Source organism: Triticum dicoccoides, chromosome 1B (assembly GCF_002162155.2).
Source record: "Triticum dicoccoides isolate Atlit2015 ecotype Zavitan chromosome 1B, WEW_v2.0, whole genome shotgun sequence".
Taxonomy (NCBI): domain Eukaryota; kingdom Viridiplantae; phylum Streptophyta; class Magnoliopsida; order Poales; family Poaceae; genus Triticum; species Triticum dicoccoides.
The window spans coordinates 701,715,852-701,734,155 of NC_041381.1; the positions used below are offsets into that span (position 1 = coordinate 701,715,852).

Here is an 18,304-nt window from a genome sequence, read left to right on the forward strand (position 1 = left end):
TGCTGCAACTTGATTGTGGATTAGCTGCAACTTGATTGTGGATATAATTTGTCACCCCAACTGCATGTTGTGATGTCTGCCCTATCGCATATATCCCAATATTTAGTTATTCACCTTTCACTTTTCTCATTAGGATGAAGATTGTTCTTCTATCTGGTTCATATGCATGATCATTTTTTTGTGAAGGCAGGTTTTAATCTTTCGAGTCAGACATGCATAAATTACCTGACACCATTTTGAACATGACGTGTTTGATGCATCTCTTTTCAGGTAAGAGATGGCTCTCACCAGAATTGGTCTTGTTGGCCTCGCCGTCATGGGGCAGAACCTTGCCCTCAACATTGCAGAGAATGGCTTCCCCATCTCTGTGTACAAGCTACATCGCGCCAAGTTAGAAAGGCTTCCGCATCTGTCTACCACATCTGTGAAAGTGTGAATCGTGCTGCTGATTTCCTGATGTGTCTTGGATACAGAGGGGATCAAATCCAGTGATAAATGCGGATACCCTATATTTTCTGCTTACTATTTGGAGGTGTATGCTGATTATTTGAGGATGCTTTATATATGTCCCAAGATGTCTTTATGCAATACCTGATATGATAACATGACCTGAATTAGGACTATTAGCTCCTTTACTTGCTCTGTTTGGTTAAGACTAATGATGCCATGGATAAGCACATTACTATTAAGTTTAAAAGTTCTGTTAAAACAAGGTGGAAGCATGTTCTTTCTAGCAAATTTTTTATGCACTGCCACACTTATATTTTAATTTTCTATTATTTTTATTGCTGCTATGTTGGTACTCCCATTGGGTAACTTGGCTAGCTGCCCATATCAGTTGATGAACTATATTATCCACTGCTTTTAATCAGCTGATGATGCATATTCAGTTTGGCTGATTTTGCTACATACATATATACCTGGCTTTGTTTTAGTCTGGCAACTCAACTGTGATGCCATTGCTGCTGCTCTATATAACTCATGTATGTTTATTGCATGCATCCTAATTGTCTATATAACGTGTCTAGTTAATGACCAGTATTGAGAGATTTTGGTGGTTGCAGTACATTTAACTTGGAGTTCTGCAGTACTCCTAGATTTGCTACTCAAACAAATTTTGAGTACTTGCACTGGGAAGGAGTGAAATACTCCTGGTACTGGCATAGGTTTAAAAAAATGACTTGCGTAGGTTTAAAAATAGTACTCGTCTTTGTGATGAAACCAACAAGCAACTTGCTAACCTCTTTCAGTGTTCAATCATCTTTTAATTCTTAAATTTCAGTGTTCAATTTCAGATTATACGAACTGGAAGTGTCTGTTCTTTTTCTTTTTGAAGTAGGGAGGTTCTTGATAGCAGTGTGGTAAGCAAAACATTAACTTTGTGATGCTTCCAGTAGACCACTAGCATGCATGTTTTGGGTAATCAATTTAGCTGCTCTGTTGTGTAAATTGAAAGTGAAGAAACCTAATAAGTTAAACACAGGTGCATGATTGTATACCTAATATGTTATGCTTTTAAACTGTACTTGGGTACTGAACCCAAGTTAAGTATACCCGAATATTCTCACGCGTGCGCATAATATGCTGGATAGATAGCTCATGGTTTGTTCCTGTACCATTCTTGCTAAATGGTTAGCTCATGGTTCTGTGTAGCAGAATATGTTTAAATTTTCTAGGGTACCCTTTTTTACTCTGAATAAGCAACAGAAGTGCTCAACATCCGTCATGCATAACCCTGAACATTATTTGTCTCTATTGATGTGTCTCGCTGTGTACGTATAGTGCCTGTACATGCATGGTTGTGTTTTGCAGGTGTAGGGTAACTTTTACTGCACAAGTTAACTTGAGACTGGTTAAATTTTTTTGAAAGATGGGTTGTCTTGCAGTGTCTGCGACTAGAGGGGAGGACTTCTTTGCAATCTCAACGTACCCTGTTCATCAGAGACAACATCTCTGTGGGCGCCTCCGTGCGCTCTTTGGGCAGCTCGGAGCCATGTTGTCAGAGCTCTTCACCAACTGGACCATCTACACCAACAAGGTGGGTGCATCTCCAATCAATTCTGCAGCGGTAGCAGCACCAGCAGTACTTCGTTTTGAAAATCCGTCGAGTTTCTGACACTGTCAACATGGCTGGAATGCATGCAGGTAGCGGCGCTGGGGACACTGTTGTTCGTGATCGCGATCAACCTGGTGATTGGCATCCTGCCGCACATGATGCGCCCGGCGCCATGTAGTACCTCACGGGCATGCTCGCCTCCCCCAGCATCCCGATCTCAACGATCCTAGCGGTCGCCGTCCTTGTCCTGCTCGAGGAGCAAGGGGAGGGGCGCATCTAGCCAGCCACAAAGGGCCTGCTCTGTACCACCACATCATCAGCCTTCTGCAGCATCGAGTTCAATATGTCAGGTGACCCGTCCTATCCCGTTTGATATGATGTTCAATAGTTTCTTGTAGATGAATGATGAAGTGTTGCTATGAATGTGAATGAGTAGCCACAAGTCTGTTTGCATCGTGTTGCCATAGCTAGTGAATGAGCAGCCACAAGTCTATTTGTGTCACTGCCATAGTTACCTGAATACAAATGAGCAGCCACAAGTCTGTCTGTACTGTCACATTGCCATCCATAGCTGCCAATCACTGTAGATAAATAGAATTTCCCCAAAACTATGTGGGAAATTTGGTTAACCTTGTTGAATCAGATATCATTCTGACACCTGATTAGCATATCACTTGTCTATGTTCAGTGAAGAGTATTCAGTTTAGATGCAGATTTAGTCAACACTATGGATCAATATTCAGTTTAGATGTAGATACAGTCAACACTAGGTATCAATACATGTTTGCGAATGTGATATGCACGGTTTCTTATTAGATCTCAACTTCAGCATCTATTTTTCATTGTTAGGAGAATGTTATATGCACAACTTCACTTGATTTCCTAACTTTTTTGATTTATAACCTGCATATGCGGTGTACAACAGCCCCAGGAGAAGAATCCCGAAGAAAACCAGTACCCAACTATGTGTTTTAGCTCCCTGGAGCTGGCCATGTTAATATTAGGTGTATTTTATAGTTGAATACCTGATTTGTATTGCCATGACTGTAAATTACTTCGTTTGGCTGTTGTTTGAAATTGTATGTGTTATTGGCTATTTTTGAATCAAGTTATTGGTTAGTTCACAAATAGTGAACTGATGTGCGGCGCCTAAACAACACCCTTGGGTCCCATTTCACTAGCAAGTCCTTTAAAATGGGAAACAAACAAAAGAAAAATAGACAAGTGGGACCTAATTGGATGATCTGACTAGTGGGACCTGGTCTAAAATGGAATGTAAAAAGGCCAAGGCTCAAACAAGAAATGGAAGCGAAAAGGCCAAAGGCCTAGAAAATAAAAGGCCAAATTGCTGGGCTAGGCCAATGTAGCTGACTAAAATTAAAAGGAAAACAATCATAAATGGGCCGAATTGTTGGGCTAGGCCCATGTAGAAAACCGAATTGGACCGGGCTGAATCTTGTGCCACATCAGCTTGCCACGCTGGATGCCTACGTGGCCTGGGGAGGTTGCTAGTGACAAAATGCCATAGTGGACATATTTTGGTCATAAACGTCTTCGACCATTCCAGAAGAAAGGTCGCTATATTCAGTTTACGACCGCCAGCTTTTGACCTTCTCTTTTTGGTCACAAAAAGGTCGCAAATGAAAAACCATGACCTTTCAGTGACCAATAGTCAAGGTCACAAGTTGACATATTTCTTGTAGTGGGTACCCTTTGAAAGTCATTATATTCGAAGATGGTAACTGGGACAGCGAGTACAGGTCATCTTCAATATCGCCATCATGCATGGCACGTTTCTGCAACCAACCGGCGAAAGTCCTCGTTTGTTCACGTGTAATCCAGTCGTCAGACTTCTTCGGGTGTTTGTAGTGTAGAAAATTCTTGTGTTCCTCCATATGCGAAGCCACCAAGGCGGAATTCTGTAGAACGGTGTAGTGTGCTTCAGTGAGAGAATGCCCGTCCATACATATTATTTGATCGCCTCCTAGCATGCCTTTTCCATCCAGTCTTCCCTTATGCCGCGATTCAGGAACACCAATCGGCTTAAGGTCAGGAATAAAGTCAATACAAAACTCAATGACCTCCTCATTTTCATGGCCCTTCGAGATGCTTCCTTCTGGCCTAGCACGGTTATGAACATATTTCTTCAAGACTCCCATGAACCTCTCAAAGGGGAACATATTGTGTAGAAATACAGGATCCAAAACGTTAATCTCTTCGCAAAGGTGAACTAGGACGTGTGTCATGATGTTGAAGAAGGATGGTGGGAACACCAACTCGAAACTGACAAGACATTGCACCAAATCATTCTGTAACCTTGGTATGATTTCTGGATCGATTACCTTCTGAGAGATTGCATTGAGGAATGCACATAGCTTCACAATGGCTAATCGAACGTTTTCCGGTAGAAGCACCCTCAATGCAACCGGAAGCAATTGCGTCATAATCACGTGGCAGTCATGAGACTTTAGGTTCTGGAACTTTTTCTCTACCATATTTATTATTCCCTTTATATTCGACGAGAAGCCAGACGGTACCTTCATGCTGAACAGGCATTCAAAGAAGATTTCATTCTCTTCTTTGGTAAGAGCATAGCTGGCCTGACCCTGATGTATGCCGTCTTTTCCGTGCATACGTTGCTGGTCCTCCCGTGCCTCTAGTGTATCTTTTGTCTTCCCATACACGCCCAAGAAGCCAAGCAGGGTCACGCAAAGATTCTTCTAAAGGAAATATGCCCTAGAGGCAATAATAAAGTTATTATTTATTTCCTTGTATCATGATGAATGTTTATTATTCATGCTAGAATTGTATTAACCAGAAACATGATACATGTGTGAATACACAGACAAACTAAGTGTCACTAGTATGCCTCTACTTGACTAGCTCATTTATCAAAGATGGTTATATCTCCTAGCCATGGACAAAGAGTTGTCATTTGATTAACGGGATCACATCATTAGGAGAATGATGTGATTGACTTGACCCATTCTGTTAGCTTAGCACTTGATCGTTTAGTATGTTGCTACTGCATTCTTCATGACTGATACATGTTCCTGTGACAATGAGATTATGCAACTCCCGTTTACCAGAGGAACACTTTGTGTGCTACCAAACGTCACAACGTAACTGGGTGATTATAAAGGTGCTCTACAGGTGTCTCCAATGGTACTTGTTGGGTTGGCGTATTTCGATATTAGGATTTGTCACTTCGATTGTCGGAGAGGTATCTGTGGGCCCACTAGGTAATGCACATCACTATAAGCCTTGCAAGCATTGCAAATAATTAGTCAGTTGTGGGATGATGATGTATTACGAAACGAGTAAAGAGACTTTCCGGTAACGAGATTGAACTAGGTATTGAGATACCGACGATCAAATCTCTGGCAAGTAACATACCGATGACAAAGGGAACAACGTATGTTGTTATGCGGTTTGACCGATAAATATCTTCATAGAATATGTGGGAGCCAATATGAGCATCCAGGTTCCGCTATTGTTTATGGACCGGAAACGTGTTTTGGTCATGTCTACATTGTTCTTGAACCCATAGAGTCCGCACACTTAAAGTTTCGATGGCAGTTATATTATGAGTTTATGTGTTTTGATGTACATAAGGAGTTCGGAGTCCCGGATGAGATCGGGGACATGACGAGGAGTCTCGAAATGGTCGAGACGTAAAGATCGATATATTGGACGACTATATTCGGACTTCGGAAAGGTTTCGTGTGATTCGGGTATTTTTCGGAGTACCGGAGAGTTACGAGAATTCGCCGGGAGTATATGGGCCTTATTGGGCCATGCGGGAATAGAGGAGAGAGGCCGAAAGGAAGGAGGTGCATAGCCCCCCTCTTGTCCAAATTGGACAAGGGGTGCAGCCCCCTTTTCCTTCCTCCTCTCCCCCTCTTTCCTTCTCTCCTACTCCAACAAGGGAAGGAGGAGTCCTACTCCCGGTGGGAGTAGGACTCCCCCTTGGCGCGCGTCCTCCTGGCCGGCCGCCCCCTCCCCCTTGATCCTTTATATACGGGGGGCAGAGGGGCACCTCTAGGCACAACAATTGATCTCTTGATCTCTTAGCCGTGTGCGGTGCCCCCCTCCACCATAGTCCTCCTCGATAATATTGTAGCGGAGCTTAGGCGAAGCCCTGCGACGGTAGAACATCAAGATCGTCGTCACGCCGTCGTGCTGACAGAACTCTCCCTCAACACTCGGCTGGATCGGAGTTGAGGGACGTCATCGAGTTGAACGTGTCCTAGAAATCGGAGTTGTCGTAGTTTCGGTGCTTGATCGGTCGGGCCGTGAAGACGTACGATTACATCAACCGCGTTGTTATAACGCTTTCGCTTTCGGTCTACGAGGGTACGTGGACACACTCTCCCCTCTTGTTGCTATGCATCACCATGATCTAGCGTGTGCGTAGGAAATTTTTGAAATTACTACATTCCTCAACAGTGGCATCCGAGCCTAGGTTTTATGCGTTTGATGTTATATGCACGAGTAGAACACAAGTGAGTTGTGGGCGATACAAGTCATACTGCTTACCAGCATGTCATACTTTGGTTCAGCGGTATTGTTGGATGAAGCGGCCCGAACCGACATTATGCGTACGCTTACGCGAGACTGGTTCTACCGACGTGCTTTGTACATAGGTGGCCGGCGGGTGTCAGTTTCTCCAACTTTAGTTGAACCGAGTGTGGCTACGCCCGGTCCTTGAGAAGGTTAAAACAGCACTAACTTAACGAACTATCGTTGTGGTTTTGATGTGTAGGTAAGAACGGTTCTTGCTCAGCTCGTAGCAGCCACGTTAAATTTGCAACAACAAAGTAGAGGACGTCTAACTTGTTTTTGCAGGGCATGTTGTGATGTGATATGGTCAAGACGTGATGCTATATTTTATTGTATGAGATGATCATGTTTTGTAACCGAGTTATCGGCAACTGGCAGGAGCCATATGGTTGTCGCTTTATTATATGAAATGCAAGCGCCCTGTAATTGCTTTACTTTATCACTAAGCGGTAGCGATAGTCGAAGAAGCAATAGATGGTGAAACGACAATGATGCTACGATGGAGATCAAGATGTCGCACCGGTGATGATGGTGATCATGACGGTGCTTCAGAGATGGAGATCACAAGCACAAGATGATGATGGCCATATCATATCACTTATATTGATTGCATGTGACGATGGTGATCACGACGGTAGCATTTTAAGATGATCTCTCACTAATTATCAAGAAGTGTTCTCCCTGAGTATGCACCGTTGCGAAAGTTCTTCATGCTGAGACACCACGTGATGATCGGGTGTGATATGCTCTGCATTCAAATACAACGGGTGCAAAACAGTTGCACATGCGGAGTACTCAGGTTAAACATGACGAGCCTAGCATATACAGATATGGCCTCGGAACACGGAGACCAAAAGGTCGAACGTTTATCATATAGTAGATATGATCAACATAGTGATGTTCACCAATGAAAACTACTCTATCTCACGTGATGATCGGACATGGTTTAGTTGATTTGGATCACGTGATCGATTAGATGACTAGAGAGATGTCTGTCTAAGTGGGAGTTCTTTAGTAATACGATTAATTGAACTTTAATTTAACATGAACTTAGTCCTTATAGTATTTTGCATGTCTATGTTGTTGTAGATAAATAGCTCGCATTGTTGCTTCCCTATGTTTTTATATGTTCCTAGAGAAAATTATGTTGAAAGATGTTAGTAGCAATGATACGGACTAGGTCCGTGATCTGAGGTGTATCCTCATTGCTGCACAGACGAATTATGTCCTTGATGCACCGCTAGGTGACAGACCTATTGCAGGAGCAGATGCAGACGTTATGAACGTTTGGATAGCTCAATATGACGACTACTTGATAGTTAAGTATACCATGCTTAACGGCTTAGAATCGGGATTTCAAAGATGTTTTGAACGTCATGGACCATATGAGATGTTCCAGGAGTTGAAGTTAATATTTCAAGCAAATACCCGAGTTGAGAGATATGAAGTCTCCAACAAGTTCTATAGCTAAAAGATGGAGGAGAATTGCTCAACTAGTTAGCAAGTGCTTAGATTGTCTGAGTACTACAACCGCTTGAATCAAGTGGGAGTTAATCTTTCAGATAAGATAGTGATTGGCAGAGTTCTCTAGTCACCATCACCAAGTTCGTGGAACTTCGTGATGAACTATAATGCAAGGGATGACGAAAACGATTCCCGAGCTCTTCGTGATGCTGAAATCGACGAAGGTAGAAATCAAGAAAGAGCATCAAGTGTTGATGATTGATAAGACCACTAGTCTCAAGAAACGGGCAAAGGAAAATAAAGGGAGCTTCAAGAAGAATGGCAAGCAAGTTGTCACTCCCGTAAAGAAGCCCAAAGCTGGACCAAATCCTGAAACTAAGTGCTTCTACTGCAAAGGAAATGGTCACTGGAAGCGGAAATGGCCTGAATATTTGGTGGATAAGAAGGATGGCAAAGTGAACAAGGGTATATTTGATATACAGATTATTGATGTGTACCTTACTAGTGTTTATAGTAGCCCCTGAGTATTTGATACTTGTTCGGTTGCTAAGATTAGTAACTTGAAATAGGAGTTACAGAATAAATAGAGACTAGTTGAGGGTGAAGTAACGATATGTGTTGGAAGTAGTTCCAAGATTGATATGATCATCATCGTACACTCCCTATATTTTCGAGATTAGTGTTGAACTTAAATAAATGTTATTTGGTGTTTGCGTTGAGCATAAATATGATTAGATCATGTTTATTGCGATACGATTATTCATCTAAAACAGAGAATAAATTGTTATTCTGTTTACATGAATAGAACCTTCTATGGTCATACACCCAATATTGATGGTTTATTGAATCTTGATCATGGTGATACACATATTCATAATGATGAAGCCAAAAGATGCAGAGTTGGTAATGATAGTGTAATTTATTTGTGGCACTGCCGTTTGGGTCATATAAGTGTAAAGCGCATGAAGAAACTCCATAAAGATGGATTTTTGGAATCACTTGGTTATGAATCGTTTGATCCTTGCGAACCGTGCCTTTTGGGCAAGATGACTAAAACTCCGTTCTCCGGAACAATGGAACGAGCTAGTGACTTATTGGAAATAATACATACTGATGTATGCGGTCCAATGAGTATTGATGCTCGTGGCGGGTATCGTTATTTTCAGACCTTCACAAGATGATTTGAGCAGATATGAGTATATCTACTTAATAAAACACAAGTCTGAAACATTTGAAATGTTCAAAGAATTTCAGAGTGAAGTGAAGAATCATCGTAACAAGAAAATAAAGTTTCTACGATCTGATCGTGGATGAGAATATTTGAGTTACGAGTTTGGCCTTAATATAAAACAATGTGGAATAGTTTCACAGTTCACACCACCTGGAACACCACAACGTTATGGTGTGTCCGAACGTCGTAACCGCACTTTATTGGGTATTGTACGACCTATGATGTCTCTTATCGGTTTACCACTATCGTTTTGGGGTTATGCATTAGAGACAGTTGCATTCACTTTAAATAGGGCACCATCAAAATCCGTTGAGACGACGGCTTATGAACTGTGGTTTGGCAAGAAACCAAAGTTGTCGTTTCTTAAAGTTTGGGGCTGCGATGCTTATGTGAAAAAATTTCAACCTGATAAGCTCGAACATAAATCAGAGAAGTGCATCTTCATAGAATACCCAAAGGAAACTGGTGGGTACACATTCTATCACAGATCCGAAGGTAAGATATTCGTTGCTAAGATGGATCCTTTCTAGAGAAGGAGTTCCACTCGAAATAAGTGAGTGGGAGAAAAGTAGAACTTGATAAGGTAATAGTACCTTCTCCTGAATTGGAAAATAGTTTATCAATGAAATCAGTTCCAGTGATACCTACACCAATTAGTGAGGAAGCTAATGATGATGATCATGAAACTTCAGATCAAGTTACTACAGAACCTCGTAGGTCTTCCAGAGTACGGTCTGCACCAGAGTGGTACGGTAATCCTGTTCCGGAAGTCATGTTACTAGACCATGATAAAACCTACGAACTATGAGGAAGCGATGATGAGACCAGATTCCGCGAAATGGTTTGAGGCCATGAAATCTGAGATGGGATCCATGCTTGAGAACAAAGTGTGGACTTTGGTGGACTTGCCCAATGATCGGCAAGCCATAGAAAATAAATGGATCTTCAAGAAGAAGACAGACGCTGATAGTAGTGTTACTATCTACAAAGATCAACTTGTCACAAAAAGTTCTTAGACAAGTTCAAGGTGTTGAATACAATGAGATTTTCTCACTCGTATCAATGCTTAAAGTCTGTCCGAATCATGTTAGCAATTGAAACATTTTATGAAATCTGGCAAATGAATGTAAAAAACTGCATTCCTTAATGGATTTATTAAAGAAGAGTTGTATATGATACAACCAGAAGGTTTTGTCAATCCCAAAGGTGCTAACAAAATTGTGCAAACTCCAGCGATCCATCTATGGACTGGTACAAGCATCTCGGAGTAGGAATATACGCTTTGATAAGTTGATCAAAGCATATAGTTTTATACGGACTTGCAGTGAAGCCTGTATTTATGGTAAAGTGAGTGGGAGCACTACAGCCTTTTTGATAAGTATATGTGAGTGACATATTGTTGATCAGAAATGATGTAAAAAATTTCTGGAAAGCATAAAGAAGTGTTTGAAAGGAGTTCTTTAAAAGAAAGACCTCAGTAAAGCTACTTACATATTGAGCAGCAAGATCTATTGAGATAGATCAAGACGCCCGATAAGATTTTCAAGGACTACATACCTTGACAAGATTTTGAAGTAGTTCAAAATGGAACATTCAAAGAAAGAGTTCTTGCCTGTGTTGCAAAGGTATGGAATTGAGTAAGACTCAAATCCCGACCACGGCAGAAAATAGAAAGAGAATGAAAGTCATTCCCTATGCATCAGTCATAGGTTCTATAAAAGTATGCCATGATATGGACCAGACCTATTGTATACTCTGCCCTGGTTTGGCAAGGGAGTACAATAGTGATCTAGGAGTAGATCACTAGACATTTTTCAAAATTATCCTTAGTGGAATAAGGATATGTTTCTCGATTATGGAGGTGACAAAAGGTTCGTCGTAAAGGGTTACGTCGATACAAGTTTTGTCACTGATCCAGATGACTCTAAGTCTTAATATGGATACATATTGAAAGTGGGAGCAATTAGCTAGAGTAGCTCCATGCAGAGCATTGTAGACATAGAATATTTGCAAAATACATAAGGCTACGAATGTGACAGACCCGTTGACTAAACTTCTCCCACAAGCAAAACATGATCATACCTTAGTACTCTTTGGGTGTTAATCACATAGCGATGTGAACTAGATTATTGACTCTAGTAAACCCTTTAGGTGTTGATCACATGACGATGTGACCTATTGGGTATTAATCACATATAGATGTGAATATTGGTGTTAAATTACATGGTGATGTGAACTAGACTATTGACTCTAGTGCAAGTGGGAGACTGAAGGAAATATGCCCTAGAGGCAATAATAAAGTTATTATTTATTTCCTTATATCATGATTAATGTTTATTATTCATGCTAGAATTGTATTAACCGGAAACATGATACATGTGTGAATACATAGACAAACTAAGTGTCACTAGTATGCCTCTACTTGACTAGCTCGTTTATCAAAGATGATTATGTTTCCCAGCCATGGACAAAGAGTTGTCATTTGATTAACGGGATCACATACTTAGGAGAATGGTGTGATTGACTTGACCCATTCTGTTAGCTTAGCACTTGATCGTTTAGTATGTTGCTACTGCTTTCTTCATGACTTATACATGTTCCTGTGACTATGAGATTATGCAACTCCCATTTACCAGAGGAACACTTTGTGTGCTACCAAACGTCACAACGTAATTGGGTGATTATAAAGGTGCTCTACAAGTGTCTCCAAAGGTACTTGTTGGGTTGGCGTATTTCGAGATTAGGATTTGTCACTTCGATTGTCGGAGAGGTATCTCTGGGCCCACTCGGTAATGCACATCACTTTAAGCCTTGCAAGCATTGCAACTAATTAGTTAGTTGTGGGATGATGTATTACGGAACGAGTAAAGAGACTTGCCGGTAATGAGATTGAACAAGGTATTGAGATACCAACGATCAAATCTCGGGCAAGTAACATACCGATGACAAAGGGAACAATGTATGTTTTTATGCGGTTTGACCGATAAAGATCTTCATAGAATATGTGGGAGCCAATATGAGCATCCAGGTTCCGCTATTGGCTATTGACCGGAAACGTGTTTCGGTCATGTCTACATTGCTCTCGAACCCATAGGGTCCGCACGCTTAAAGTTTCGATGACAGTTATATTATTTGGTTTGATGTACCGAAGGAATTCGGAGTCCCGGATGAGATCGGGGACATGACGAGGAGTCTCGAAATGGTCGAGACATAAAGATCGATATATGGGACGACTATATTTGGGCTTCGGAAAGGTTCCAAGTGATTCGGGTATTTTTCGAAGTACCGGAGAGTTACGGGAATTCGCCGGGGAGTATATGGGCCTTACTGGGCCATACGGGCATAGAGGAGAGAGGCCGAAAGGAAGGAGGTGCGCAGCCCCGCTCTGGTCTGAATTGGACAAGGGGTGCAACCCCCTTTTCCTTCCTCCTCCCCCCCTCTTTCCTTCTCTCCTACTCCAACAAGGGAAGGAGGAGTCCTACTCCCGGTGGGAGTAGGACTCCCCCTTGGCGCGCCTCCTCCTGGCCGGCTGCCCCCTCCCACTTGATCCTTTATATACGGGGGCAGGGGGGCACCTCTAGGTACAACAATTGATCTCTTGATCTCTTAGACGTCTGCGGTGCCCCCCTCCACCGTAGTCCTCCTCGATAATATTATAGCGGTGCTTAGGCGAAGCCCTGCGACGGTAGAACATCAAGATCATCACCACGCCGTCGAGCTGACGGAACTCTCCCTCAACACTCGGATGGATCGGAGTTTGAGGGACGTCATCGAGTTGAACGTGTGCTAAAACTCGGACGTGCCGTAGTTTCGGTGCTTGATCGGTCGGGCCGTGAAGACGTACGACTACATCAAACGCGTTGTTCTAACGCTTCCGCTTTCGGTCTACGAGGGTACGTGGACACACTCTCCCCTCTCGTTGCTATGCATCACCATGATCTAGCGTGTGCGTAGGAATTTTCTGAAATTACTATGTTCCCCAACATGTTCGTCACGTGCATCACGTCGATTGAGGAGCGGACCTCTAGGTCTTTCCAATATGGCAGGTCCCAAAATATAGATTTCTTCTTCCACATGGGTGCGCGTCCGTCAGCGTCCTTCGGAACAGGTTGTCTGCCAGGACCCTTTCCAAAGGTTACCTTCAAATCCTTGACCATATCATGTACATCAGCACCAGTACGGTGGCGAGGCTTCGTTCGGTGATCCGCTTCACCTTTGAAATGCTTGCCTTTCTTTCTTACGGGATGCCTGCTTGGAAGAAATCGACGATGTCCCGGGTACACATTCTTCCTACAGCTCTCCAAATATATACTGTCGGTATCATCCAAACACTGCGTGCATCTACGGCATCCCTTGCTGTCTGTCCTGAAAAGTTACTAAGAGCAGGCCATCATTGATGGTCACGAACAGCAACGCCTTTAGGTCAAATTCTTCCTGTTTGTGCTCATCCCACGCACGTACACCTTTTCCATTCCACAGATGTAATAGTTCTTCAACTAATGGTCTTAGGAACACATCAATGTCGTTGCCGGGTTGCTTAGGGCCTTGGATGAGCACTGGCATCATAATGAATTTCCACTTCATGCACAACTAAGGAGGAAGGTTATACAAACATAGAGTCACAGGCCACGTGCTATGGTTGCTGCTCTGCTCCCCTAAAGGATTAATGCCATCTGCGCTTAGACCAAACCATACATTCCTTGGGTCACCTGCAAACTCCTTCCAGTAATTTCTCTCGGTTTTTCTCTACTGCGACCCGTCAGCAGGTACTCTCAACTTTTCGTCTTTCTTACGGTCTTCTGCGTGCCATCGCATCGCCTTCGCATGCTCTTTGTTTTGGAACAAACGTTTCAACCGTGGTATTATAGGAGAATACCACATCACCTTGGCAGGAATCTTGTTCCTGGGGTGCTCGCCCTCGACATCACCAGGGTCATCGCGACTGATCTTATAACGCAATGCACCGCATACCGGGCAAGCATTCAAACCCTCGTACTCGCCGTGGTAGAGGATGCAGTCATTAGGGCATGCATGTATCTTCTGCACCTCTAACCCTAGAGGGCAGACAACCTTCTTTGCTTCATATGTACTCTCGGGCAATTCGTTGTCCTTTGGAAGCATATTCTTTATCATTACCAGCAACTTTCCAAATCCCTTGTCAGATAGACCATTCTCTGCCTTCCATTGCAGCAATTCCAGTGTGGTACCCAACTTTTTTCGTCAGCTTCGCAATTCGGGTACAACAATTTCTTATGATCCTCTAACATGTGCTGCAACTTCTTCTTCTCCAAATCACTTGCGCAGTTTCTCTTTGCATCGGCAATGGTCCGACCTAGATCATCAACGGGCTCATCTGATGCCTCTTCTTCAGCTTCTTCCTGCATTGTCGGCTCAGCTTCTTCCCCCATTGTTGTATCATCGTATTCAGGGAACCCATGGCCAGGATAGATGTCGTCGTCCTCTTCTTCTTCATTGTCTTCCATCATAACCCCTCTTTCTCCGTGCTTGGTCCAAACATTATAGTGGGGCATGAAATCGGACTCTAATAGGTGACGTGAATGGTTCTTGACATTGAGTAATTGTGACCATTCTTATAGCCAGCACATGGATAAGGCATAAAACCATCTGCCCGCTTGTTTGCCTCAGCGGCAAGCAGAAAAGTATGCACGCCATTAATGAACTCGGGAGAGCATCAGTCGTCATACATCCATTGTCAGCTCATCTTCATTACACAACACCGAATAGACCAAATTAATACAAGTTCATACATAAAGTTCATATACAACACTTAATTAAATGCAACATACAAATAACTCTCCAGCTAAAGAATTTAAACGCAACAACAAATGCGATCAAGATCGCAACTAAGGTAACAATTGATCCAATAGCATAATGATACCAAGCCCACTATCAATGGCATATTTTCTAATCTTTCTAATCTTCAAGTGCATTTTCTCCATCTTGATCTTGTGATCATCGACGACATCGGCAACATGCAACTCCAATTCCATATTCTTCCCCTCAATTCTTTTCAATTTTTCAATTTTTCAATTTTTAACCTCTCGACAATAGGGTCCGTTGGAATTTCCGGTTCAGATACCTCCTAGATAAAAATATCTATGTCAACTTGATGGGCATAATTTGTCATAAACACGAAATGCAACAACTAGTTTTAAAAGAGAATATACCACATCCGAATCATAACAAGGACGAGGGCCGACGGGGACGGATATCAAAACCATGGCACTATGTATAACAAACAACGTACGAGTAAGATAATTATACGAGTAACTATATATCCAAATCACACAAACATGAATTTGGTAATGTAAAACATTCATGAACAAGAGCCTCACCACAAGGTGGTGCCGGTGACGGGACGGTGCGGGCGATCGACGGTGGTTACGACGGAGATTTAGAAGGCACTAAGTAAACCACACCTACATATGCAAACTAAGTGTTATTTTTGACCTCAGATTGCATATAAATCAAATACTAGCACATATAATTTCTCCCAAATTACTAAACTCACAAATTAATCACTATACAAAGCATTGCAAGAGCTAATCTAGCAATGAGAGATGAAAAGACAAAGTTGCTAACCTTTGTGATCATTTGAATGGATGGGGGCCTTCAAATCTTGACAAATTTTGGGCAAAATGTGTGATGAGATCGAGGAAGAGAGGGGAAGAACAGAGGAGGAGAGGGGAAAGGGGAAGAACAGAGCGAGCTCGGGTGGACGAAGGGTTTATGTACGACGACCTTTAGTACCGGTTCGTGACACGAACCGGTACTAAAGGTGCTGGAGGGGCCCCAGACTGACAACATCCTGCCACCACTCTCTTTAGTACCGGTTCGTGGCACGAACCGGTACTAAAGGTTCGCCACGAACCGGTACTAATGAGAGCGGCCGGCTAGCCGTTGGAACCGACATTAATGGACACATTAGTGTCGGCTCAAAATCAAACCGGCGGTAATGTGTCTCAGATTGTACCCTTTTTATACTAGTGTAGTTTCATCAATATATTGCTATTCATGTTTTATCCATTATTTTTCTGGATTAAACTAAACTAGAAAATGCCTAATTATTCAACACAACCTAGATACGGTGATGTCGGTGCTCTGGTGTGTGATGTCGATGAGCCCGTCGTCGTCGTCGGTGAGGGAGCAGCGGCCGATCCCGATGCCGGAGAAGACGGACTTGATCTAGATGTCGTGGTTGCGGCTGACCTGGAGTCATAGAAGGACTTCATCCGCGCCACCATGATGCTGAACCGCGTCAGAAAGCCCAATAGGATGCCAGCTTGCTCGCCGTGATGATGGTGTGGTCCTCACGCCCTGGCGCCGATCTATTCTGGCTCCCCGCCTCGTGCTCCTCATGGATCTTGGACCATATACCTTCATCCTCGTATCCCTGCTTTAGGCCGCCGTCGCTACCGCCACGTCCCACGTCAATTAGCCGCCGCTGTCGCACATAAACGAAGGAGAGCGGATAGGTGGAGCGGGGCGGCGAGAGCGAGGAGGAGGAGGGGAGATTCGTGCGGTGGTCGTAGAGGAAAACCAGCGGAGGCGATATACACCCGGTGGAGGTGTTATCTCATGACGGTAAGATCCCCAGCTCATTTTTTCACCACACAAAACAGCTCACACCACTGACAGTAGGCTCGCGAATAAACCTGGGACCACCTACAGATACTCAGCCACAAGCAAAACGTGGCGATCGCTTCGCCTGTCCAGAGGAGCTGCTCGCCCCTGTTGCTCTCGTCCTTACAATCACCCATCGCTTCGTAATCCGCCACTCCCATTGGCCGAAGACAGGCTTTCACCTGGACACAATCCGCTGCTCCCACTAGCCAATGCTAACAGTACACGCCCTGTCGACGTGTATAGCGCGAGAGGGCGCCCCATCTGCGCACGTTAATGTTTTTAATGTACGTCATGGGGCCTACTCTCAAATACGCTGATATACGACCTTTTAGGCAGGGCTGCAAATTGCTATACATCTTGTGCACACTTCCCCGTGCTGGTTTGGCGGGGTGGATTAAGAGGTGCTGCAGACCGGCCTCTGCAGCGCTTTTCCGGGCCAGCTGCTGCCTACTATATCTATTAGCCATGTCAGTCATTTCATCTACAGCCAATCTAAGAGCCAACTCATATAATATAGAATAGTTAGTTATAAGATTTTACTACTTTATCACTACATGATCTACCTCCTTCTCTTACAATGCTTCTTGGAGCGCGTGCTGCAGCTGGCTACTAGTTTACATCCCTCTTCTGTTCTCTCTTTTCCAACTAAACAAGATATAATATTTAAATTCCTATAGCTTGCTTACATCACCCTATTGTACTTACTCTAAGACGGCATAGAACCGTTGCGTGCATATGCATGTTGCGAGCTAGCTCAGGGCCCTTAGCACTGTGACACTGCTCGACCGTCCTGCAAGTAGCTAGGGCACCGCCATTAGTCCCTATTTCGGAAAAAAAACATTTTGCAAATACCAGGAACGACCCCCCTCCCCCCAATGGATTCAATGCATCGGCAACACCAGCACGGCGTCATCAGTCTTCTCTCTTGCCTAGTCACGTCCGCTTGAATGCTTCTGCCCCGCAATCACACCTCTTTACTCGCTCCGACCAACATGTTCCTCGCCATTAGAGCATGGTTAATAATATAACGAGCCGCTGGCTATACGATGTTGTCATGTCATCTATAGCCAAGCTTATAGTCCACGAGTATAATAGTTAAATATAAATATGTACTATTTTATTGATACATGACGCATCTCACTCCCCCACAAAGTCTCTAAAAGCATGTGTTGCAGCTGCTGTTAATCTGTAGCCCGCTTCTTTTTTCTCTCTTCCAACTCAGCAAAATTGTAATACTTAAAGTCTTATAGCCCACCTATATCACCTTGTTGTACTTTGTCGACGACTTGACTCAGAGCTTTGAGGCCGACGGCTTGACTCAGAGGTTCAAGGCCGAGCAACAC

The 18,304-nt window shown here is 43.4% G+C and overlaps 1 protein-coding gene across 1 annotated transcript in view; it reads left to right on the forward strand.

Moving 5' to 3' along the window:
• The first annotated feature begins 277 nt into the window (after positions 1-277).
• Positions 278-18,304, forward strand: part of LOC119351014 — a 30,048-nt gene continuing 12,021 nt past the window's right edge. Inside the window, exons 1-5 of the mRNA XM_037618584.1 lie at positions 278-390; positions 1,296-1,361; positions 1,813-1,819; positions 1,871-2,038; positions 2,146-2,230. Coding sequence (XP_037474481.1) covers positions 278-390; positions 1,296-1,361; positions 1,813-1,819; positions 1,871-2,038; positions 2,146-2,230 — 439 coding nt within the window. The remainder of the gene's footprint in view (positions 391-1,295; positions 1,362-1,812; positions 1,820-1,870; positions 2,039-2,145; positions 2,231-18,304) is intronic.